This window comes from Terrapene carolina, unplaced genomic scaffold (genome assembly GCF_002925995.2).
Source record: "Terrapene carolina triunguis isolate 2854851 unplaced genomic scaffold, T_m_triunguis-2.0 Scaffold96, whole genome shotgun sequence".
NCBI lineage: Eukaryota > Metazoa > Chordata > Testudines > Emydidae > Terrapene > Terrapene triunguis.
Genome location: NW_020664447.1, coordinates 69,624,210 through 69,633,930, shown reverse-complemented (window position 1 = coordinate 69,633,930; position 9,721 = coordinate 69,624,210). Strand labels below are relative to the sequence as shown.

Sequence of the window (9,721 nt, the reverse complement as noted above, 5' to 3'; positions counted from 1 at the left end):
GGACAGCTGCAGGGTCCGCCAGTCCCCCCACTGCGGCTGGGCAGCTGTGGAGAGTCCCCCCCCGTTGCCCGCCGCAGCTAGACAGTTGTGAGGAGTCCCCCCACCAGGGCAGGGTCTGGGAGCTGCGGGAGCAGGGCTGGCTGGGAGCTCCAGTCCCGGGGCAGAAAATGTCATGGAGGTCTATCGAAGTCATGGATTCCGTGACCTTGGTGACATAATGGTAGCCTTACCTATGGTTAGATCGTGTAAGAAATCTGTATCAAAAGGAATCAATTTTTTTTACTACTTTTGAATTTTTTAGATACTGTAGGATGATTTGAGTCCTTTAATTTATCCATGAAATACAACTTAATGATCTACGGATACTTGAGAAACAGATAACTGATCCTAGAGCCCTAGATACATCCTCAGAATCCTCATGTAAATCTGCACTTACTTTACAATCAACTAGTTCTTTAAGGGTCACATACTCTCTGATGTTTTTTAATTCAAGCTATAACCAGAGCCGTCCCTTGGGTACAGCGAATTGGGGCAACTGCTCTGGCCCTGCGCTTTGAGGGGCCCTGCAGGCTAGTGCGATTGGCCAGCGTGGTCAGTCCCAGAAGTGACGGGTTGGTCACTTCCGCCCTAGGTCCTGGGCCCCCCTCAGGATGGCCCTGGCTTTAACAGTGTGACCTACCTAATGGGCTTGAAGACAAACATTAGGCAAGTTCATATAACCTTTGTGCTATTATAGAAATAAAATTTTACCATGAGTTTGTGCCACTCAACAATGGCATGAATATCTAATGCTATTTTGCCTTATTCCCTTTTGCAAACACAGTTTAAGAAGTCCTTCAGATTTTTTTTCTTTTGATAGCCTTAAGGCTTTTGCTAGTTGCTAAGTGAGATAAACCAAAAACCCTGTCCTAAGAAGAATTTTCAGAAAATCTAAAAGAAACCAGCTTTCTCCTTCTTTTAAGCAGTTTTGAGCATGACTAATTAAACAGCAAATGAACCTGCTGAATAGAAATAATGAGAATGCCTTCAATGAGTTCTGTGAAGCCAATTTCTTTTTGACATATATCTGAATTTTGAGTTTGTTATGCAGGATTTGGTAACAGAGCTAACCAGATGTAATAGTAGTGATGAGTATGCCTGGCAAGAATTGCTTAACACTCAAAGCTTTTCAATGGGAAAAGTGGGAGCTGGCACTCTAAGCTTTCAGATAGCCCAGTGAGGGGACCCCAATTAAATATGTGTAAATAAAAATTAAAATGCCACCCTGTGATGGCAGGGAAAGTGATTCTAATGTAGTAAACTTCATGAAAGCCTACCATGTCCCTCCTTCCTTTCTGCCTCTGCTTTTTCATCTGTTATTAACTGGTGCATGAAAGTAAAATTAGGCGGATTAGAGGCTGGGAATGGTATCATAATTTTGTGACTCTTTATCGATCCATCTTCCTGTTACAAAGCAGAGCAAATGGAATTCTAGTTATCCAGATTGGTGGCATCTAGTGAGCAGATTTTTTTTTTACTTAAAGCTTAATGGTTATTTTTTCACACATTGTATAGAAATGTTCCCTGTTTTTAAATCATTGTGCTTTTGAAAGATTTATTCTGAATACACTGAAAATGCTTTCTTCCCCTTCTCCCCACGCCCTTGTTCTAGGAGCAAAGTTTAAAAAATATCTTGGGCATTCAGCTCATGTGACAAATGTCAGATGGTCACATGATCATCAGTGGGTTGTTTCTATTGGTGGAGCTGATCATTCTGTCTTCCAGTGGAAATTCATTCCTGAACGGAAGCTGAAGGATGCTATTCACATAGCACCCCAAGGTGAGAGTGCATAACATTCTTTTATGTTTAAAAAAAAAAGGTGAAAAAGGTTAATATAAGTATCAAAATAATTTATACATATTCAGAATTATCTAACCTTATGCATTGATCATCCTTAAAATTTTGCAGTTGCCTGAGGTAGCTAATAACATAACCCCAATATTTGTTGATACTTCCTATTATAAGTAGAGAGAGATTTGGCAAATATACTCATCACTTTCCTCGTGTCCTGTAAGTGCAAAGACAATATTGAAGAGTTTTAAGCATCACCACTATAAACATACCAGAATTGTAATAGGGTTGCAAGGTCGTTTTTCGATTGGAAAGTCCAGTCGAAAAGGGAGCCTGGCAGTGTCCAGTCACACTGCTGACTGGACACTAAAAGCCCGATTACCTGCAGTCCCTGGTCTCCACCACCGGGAGGTGAGAAAAAGCAGCAGCTGCTGTTGGAATCTGGAGGAGCAGCGGAGCACTCTGGAATGGCTCCAACAGAGAGAGGTACTAGCGGCTCTCCCATCCTGCGCCGAGTGTGGCTCTCCCTGCCCTGTCCTGCCCCACTCACCTCTCCATCCCAGAGCATGGGTCTCCCTGCTCTGTCCTGGCCCACTCACCCCTCCACCCCCAGAGTGTGGCTCTCCCTTCCCTGCCCAGCCCCGGTTACCCTCCCACCCCCAGAGCGCAGCTCTCCCTTACCTGCCCTGCCCCACTCACCTCTCCACCCCCGGGGCATGGCTCTTCCTTCCCCGCCCTGCCCCACTCACCTCTCCACCCCTGGAGCGTAGCTCTCCCTCCCCCGTCCTGCCCCACTCACCTCTCCACCCCGGAGCCTGGCTCTCTCTCCGGTGTCCTGCCCCAGTCACCCCTTGAGCCCTGCTTAGCTGGCAAGGGGAGGGCAGTGGAGAGAGCAGCGAGTGATGGTGGGGGGGAGGAAGAGGAGCAGGGGCTGGGGCCTCAAGAGGAAGAGGTGGAGCAAGTGGCAGGGCCTCTGGGGAAAAGGCCGAACAGGAAGTGGGGGAGATTCCAGTGCTCAGTGTCCGGTTTTCACAAATTAGAAAGTTGGCCACCGTATTTGCAAATGAATTATTTTAGTTACTTGAGGAAATGTGTAATAATATGCTTTCATTGAGTATGTAATCAGTGACGTAAGATTTAACATGCATCAATTTAATTATTTAAATTCTAAAGCATTAACTCGTGTGTTTGAGATTTCTCAATCAAGGCTCTCAGTTTAGAACAGAAGCAAGCTATGGGCCCTTCAAGTATCCCATCTCTAACTTGCATAATTAGAGTTAAAGATCAGATTTAGGCCTCAATCCTGCAAAGATACATGTGCTTAACTTTACTCACAGTCCATAAAGTAAAACATGTGCCTAAGTCCTTGCAGGACTGGAGCTTTATTTATCTATGTCAACATTAATGCACTATATCAATGACTTTTATTTAACAGTTTTACAAGGGGTTTCTTTATATATCTATAAACTAGGCTAAATGGGACACGTCGAGAATTGAGTTGTAGTCTTGAGACGAGAACTTTTTTGTCCCAAAAGCATGTTTAATTAATTATTTTGCAAATAAATATAATATGGTATTGTATATAGTGTATGATCTTGATACAAATAATGAATTTCCAAAAAACCATTCTTTTAATTATATCAGGCTTTTATTTAAATTGCCTTGTTTTAATACATTCTTATTTTGTAGTGGTATGCTGAAAAAGTGGATGTTTTATACTTACTCTTTTAATTAGAATTTCGTAATTGTTTAGTAACATTGTTTTTTGAGAATATTCATTAAAGTTTTAGATCTAGCTGATCTCATTCCCACGTCTTATTGCTCAGGGCACATACAGAGGACAGTTTTTTCTGTCTCTCTCTCCCAACCGCTCATAGACCTGTCAGTTAATCGTCTAATAAATATTTTATAGTTCATGGTCTGAATCCCACAAACATTTATGCCCATGCTTATCATTACATATATGAATAGTCCCATTAAAGTCAATATAAGAGTATCTTAATTTGAAGAGTTTTTGTTTTAAATTTTCAAAAGTTACTACTGATTTGGGGCAACTCAGTTTCTGGGTGCTCAACTTGAGACCTTCAAAGGTTGCCTGAATTTCAAAGGGTAAGTGTTCAGTGATTATGAAAATTAGGCTTCTTTAAGGTGTCTCAAGACAGGAGCCTACAAGTTGAGGTACCCAAAATCAGCACTCACTTTTGAAAATGTAGGCCTTTATGCTTAAGAATAAAAGGTAATCGTGGGTAGGAAAAAGTTGCTATTTGGAAGGGTATCATGGCAAAACAATTGTGCTACATTGTTTTTTCCTCTAGAAATTTGTCCAATTCAAATAAAATACCTTAGTAATAGTGACACTGAAATAAATCAGTTTTTAAAAATCAGTATTTAATATTAGTTCATTCAATTTTAATCTGAAATTGCAATAGCACAGATTTTCAAATTAGATTGCACAACTGATTTAATATTTTTTTTAGTCAGGAGATTTAAATAATAGTAGTAATAATTAATAATAATAGTGCTCTCTTGCATAGCATTTTTCATCAGCAGATCTCAATTAAAATCCATTATTTAAATTGCCTTGATTTAAATCGTTCCACCTTGTCAAATAATGCTTATACAATACAACTGTTAATTAAAACTATGCACAAAATGTATGCCATTCTGCATGATTACATTTAGTAAGGTGATTTTGATATGCTAGGAGAGCTCAGTTTAAGCTACTTGATAGTCCCTTGCTTTCTGTGGCTGAAAATGTGCTTTTTGAGCAACTCTAGATGCATCCTTCTCATATATATATCTTTGATCCCTGTGCCTAGCAGTGTGATTTTGAGTATGGTTTTAGTATGGAGGCAGTATTTTCTGACTGATAGGCTCTTTCTGTCAGTGGGCAGAAATAAAATATTCATGCTGGTTTTGTTGGCTTTAATGGCAATTTTAGATTCTATTGATTGCTTACTTTCTCAGAGAAATCCAAAAAAGGAGTGATGAATATTTCCTCTTTTTTCCTCACATTCTCACAACTGGGACCCCTACAAGGTTGCAACTAAGTTCCCATCCTATTCAGTATGTACGTACAGCTGTTAGGAAAGACAAATTATATGCTTTTCTGGCAGTGCCACCAATAATCAGATGACTTAAATGTGCATTTGATCAAACTCCATCTGATGGAGCCTGTCAGGCCTTCCCTGTCCCCCTGGTGGAGGCATCACCCTGAATACTTCCTTGCTCAGGCTGGGCTATCAACAAGGCACAGTCCTCCAGAGGTTTGCAGGGCTAAGAGGGGACACTGACCAATCAAGAGCCAGCAGGCCAGTTAAGAAGGCTTGTTTGCTAATACTCAGGGTCAGAACTGGGTGAGACTGGGACAGATGAGATTTTCAGTGCTAGCCCAGAACCCCAGGGCCAGGTCAGGGTCTTGCCTTCTAGCACTGCAACTAAGTGCTTGCCTTTGAGGTTTCATTTGTTTATTTAAAGGTGCAGACAGATTCTGAATTTGCTATTATTTAACTCCAAGCTTATGGCACAGTCCGCTCTGTTCCAACCACACAGCCCTAACTTGTGGACTAAGGAAAGGGACACCTGCAATACTACATTTGATCCCGCAGGCGGCAATATGGGGCAGCCCCCACCTGTGACCCTCTGATACTGAGATCTTTGTGCTTTTACAATACCTCATGGAAATGAGAATGGATGTGAGTGAATTGATTAGAGCTCATTTGCAGTAAGACAGAAGTGAATCTAATAATATGGGGAAGTATCTAATAACATGAACAGTTGCAAATGTAACATTAGTCTTCACCAATGTGTTTCAGAATCTCAGGCACGTATCACCAGTTCTCTGTAGTATGTATATGTCTACATTTGTGTGTAATTCACTTTCTTTGTTATGATCCCTCAATGATCTAAGATCCATTTATGTGAAAGGGGCTTTCTGCTCTTGAACCACCACTGAAGTTAAAATCTGTTGGGTCATTCTCACTGTTGGCTCCAGAATTTAAACTTTACATATCTGGTAACAAGACATTGTCAGTGGAGGACCCATGCCTCTGAAATCTGCTCCCAAAAGTAAATATGATGCACTGGGTCCAATATTCAAAGGTGAATAAACTTGTATCTACAAAAACCTGCTTTTGTGCATACATATTATAGAAACAGAGAAATGTAGGGCTGGAAGGGACCACAAGAGGTCATCAGTAGGGGAAGCTAAGGTACAGACACATCTTGCCCAGGTTCACTTAGCAGCTCATTCACAGAGCCAAGAATGGAATCCAGGGCTTCCAGTCAAGTGCCCTGTCCACTGGACCACACTGCCTGTGAAGTGAGTTTAATATGTGAAGCCTAGCTATCAAAAAGGAAGAAAAAAGCAAGCAGTCCAAATTTGAAAGTACTGTTATATTAAGAGAACTGATGATAATTTCAGATGATCTTATCATGGTTTAGTAGCTCATGTTGTAGTAAATATCAGCAGTCAGGCATAAGCCAGAAGTGTTGCAGTATTTTTCTGAACCATGTACTATTTTAATTAATTGTTTCCATCTACGTTTTGGTTTTCTTGATCACAGAAAGTCTGGTTGATTCTAACAGTGATGAATCAGATTCAGATCAATCTGATGTTCCAGAGCTAGACTCTGAAATTGAACAAGAGACTCAGATCACATACCGTCGACAGGTAAGACTTGAGTTTTAATGGCACAGGGACAAATCCTGAAATATTTCCCAAGGGTTTACTTGGTCCTTTCTCAAGAAAAGCGCTGAAGTCAATGGGAGTTTTACCTGAGTAAGGACTGAATAGAAATTGAGCAAGGATGTTAGGATTTGGCCCATTGCCAGTAGCTGACACATTCAAAGACAACAGAAAGCTCAGTGACTGGATGTATTCACAACACTTCATATCATGCTGTATTGTTTGTAATTTAAAAACAAATTGTATGCCCAGTTGGCTACAGTCATTGCAAATGTTTGCAGTAATGTCAATGTGCCATTCTGAAACTGAGCTGATCTATAGGTTTATTTCTTAGATACTTGTTCTTCCTGAAAACATATTTGTTTATATGTATGTGTACTCTTTCATAAAGGTTTACAAAGAAGATCTACCTCAGCTTAAAGAGCAATGCAAAGAAAAACGAAAAAGTGCAGCTTCTAAAAGAAGAGAGAGAGCTCCAGGGAACAGTATAAGATTACACTTTGTCCATGGGTATGAAAAATTGAGTTTTCTCTAAAAGCAGCCTGGAAAGATTCATTTTCTGTTATAAAGTTGTGGCAACAAATATATAAATGTAAGATTTAAATATGTGATGAACCAAGTGAAAATTATTAAGATCAGATGCTGTATTTTAGACACTTTTTACAGCCACACAAGTCTTTAAACTAAATTTATATACTGCAGTGGTTTTGCTGCCCAGCTAGATTACACCATGAAATTCCTACTGGTAACTCAGTTGGTGTGTCATTATTTTATAGTGCTTTCCAAATATAAGACTTGAATGTCACTTACCATATTTTTTTGCTTCTGGGAATGAATCTCTCTTTCTCTGGCTTTACCAGTGACTCTATAGTTAAGACTGAGTTGAGTTTTCTACTTAAAGCAGGGTATCAGCCTCTTTGTTATCTAAGAAAAATATAGCATGTCCTCCCCAAAATTCAGCACATACTCTTTGAATAAAGAACTAATTTTTGGAGAATTTACAAGTAAATGTATTAATTTAGGAATTTAATTCAAAATTGGCCCTTTAAGAAACTTCATACCCAGTTTCACATCTTTTTTGAATCTAATAAACTCAGTAACTGAATAATACTTCATACTTCCCAAATTGTTAAAACTCATTGAAGTCTTGAACCTGGGCTATATCTGAATATTTTTTCAGGATTAATAGTAATTTTCCCCATTATTTTTCATAACTGAAAGTATTTCTATTAAAAGAAGGGAAGTGGAGGGAATTAAGAAAAATATTATAGTTATTACATTAGAATAATAGGCAGAAATATAACTTCCTCCCTGTATTAAACAAAAAAATTTTAAGGAAGTATATGGAAACCAACTAATATTGCACTTCCTACCAAACGATGACTCTGTGGCAGAATGGAAATCTGCTTTGTGAGGTTTGATAAATGCATATTACGAAGGTTATGATGATACTGTGCAAATTTTGTCAAATGAGACACTGATGCTCGCCATCCTAAATGCCACTAAACACCTTTTAGAGATTTCCTCTAGGGTTGGTTTCTGAAATGATTTTAAAAAAGCAGACTTTGGGAAATTAAGGGAATTAATCAAAGAAGTCAACTGGACTGAACAACTCAAGGACTCAAATGTGTAGGAGGCATGACATTTCTTCAAATCAGTTATTCAAAAATTATCTGAAATTGGCATCCCCAGCAAAGGAAAAAACTTGTAAGGAAAGTTGTGAACCAAGTTAGATGAATAACCACGTCAAAAAGGTTATTAGAAGTAAACAGAGACCCTGTAGGAAATGGAAAAAGGGGTTGATCTGCAAAGAAAGCTACATTGTGAAGGTTAGAAAATGTCATTGAAATTTGCTACAAGTCAAACTGAATTAGCTCTTGCCAAGGAAATTAAAATAAATATTGAGGTTTTTTAGTTATATAAATAAAAAGAGAATAACTAAGGGTGTGGTTGGGCTGCTATGCCGTGTGGATGCGAAGGAGTTCAAAGGTAATCTAGGTATAGCCCCAAAACTAAATGAATATTTGACCTCAGTTATCAATAAGGATGCTAACATGGAACATGTGCATGAAGGCAATACGGCTGAAGGAAATGAGTGCTAGAAATGAAAATCACCACATCTAAGGTGGAAGGAAAACTTAGAGCTTAGTGTGCTCAAATCAGGGGAATTGGATATCTTTCATCATGGAATACAGAAAGCACTGGCACATGGGTTTGCTAGTTTGGTAGCAAGGATGTTTAATAATTCTTTATTTACGAGTAGTACCATTTGACTGGAGAATAGCTAATGTGATATCTATATTTAAGAAAGGGAAAAGAAGTGATCTGGGAAATTACAATTCTGGTTATCTTATCTCAGTAGTATGCAAGGCTTTAGAACAAATTATTAAGGAAAGAATAATTAGATGAATGGTAAAGGGGATGTAATGTAACATGGATGTACCAAAGGTAGATCATGCCAGACTACCTGATTTCCATTCTTGAAAAAATAACTGATTTCTTAGATAAGGGAAATGCAGTACGTCTAATATATTTGGACTTCAGTCAAGAATTTGACACAGTACCACATAGGAAAGTATTTGTTAAATTAGAGAAGATGGGGATCGGTACTAGAATTGTAAGATGGATAAGGAACTGGCTAAGGTGAGGTATCAGACTGGAGAGAGGTTACTAGTGGAATTCCTCAGGGATTGGTTTTGGGACCAGTCTTATTCAATTGTTTATTAATAACCTTTGGACAAGGCATTTATTAATATTGCCCATGTTTGAGTCAATATGTAACTTGAAACCTAGTGTTCACAAATTTGGGATCATGTTGGCTCTTCAGCTTGTTCTAGATGCCAAGATAGCAGCAATCAGTTTTTGTAAATATTCATTTTACGAGGAGGTTATTTTTTTCTTTTGCAAGTGACTTGCAAGTCAACTGACTTGACAACCCATACCTTTGTCACCTCCATATAGCCTCACTTATGTATGTTGTACTTGAAACATTACTTGAAGATGATTTGGCAACTTCAGCTAATTCAGTGTGCAGCTGTCCATTTATTTTGTGGTGCTTTGTTTATGGTACATATTGTACCTACACTCCAGTCTGTATGGCTGCTTTTCTTTAATGGTCCCAAGGAGTCTCTCAGAATCCAGCTCCAGCTCATCCTTCTCTAGGTCATTGGGTTCTGGAGTTTCATCTTGCTGATCCTCCTGCT

At 39.1% G+C, this 9,721-nt stretch overlaps 1 protein-coding gene across 2 annotated transcripts in view; it reads left to right on the top strand.

Annotated features, from left to right (window-relative positions):
- The window catches only part of EML5 (EMAP like 5), a 294,191-nt gene that overhangs the window by 110,006 nt on the left and 174,464 nt on the right, over window positions 1-9,721 (top strand). For both annotated transcript variants that reach the window (XM_026651428.1, XM_026651427.1), the window contains exons 11-13: window positions 1,652-1,819; window positions 6,397-6,503; window positions 6,910-7,028. In XM_026651428.1, coding sequence (XP_026507213.1) covers window positions 1,652-1,819; window positions 6,397-6,503; window positions 6,910-7,028 — 394 coding nt within the window. The remainder of the gene's footprint in view (window positions 1-1,651; window positions 1,820-6,396; window positions 6,504-6,909; window positions 7,029-9,721) is intronic.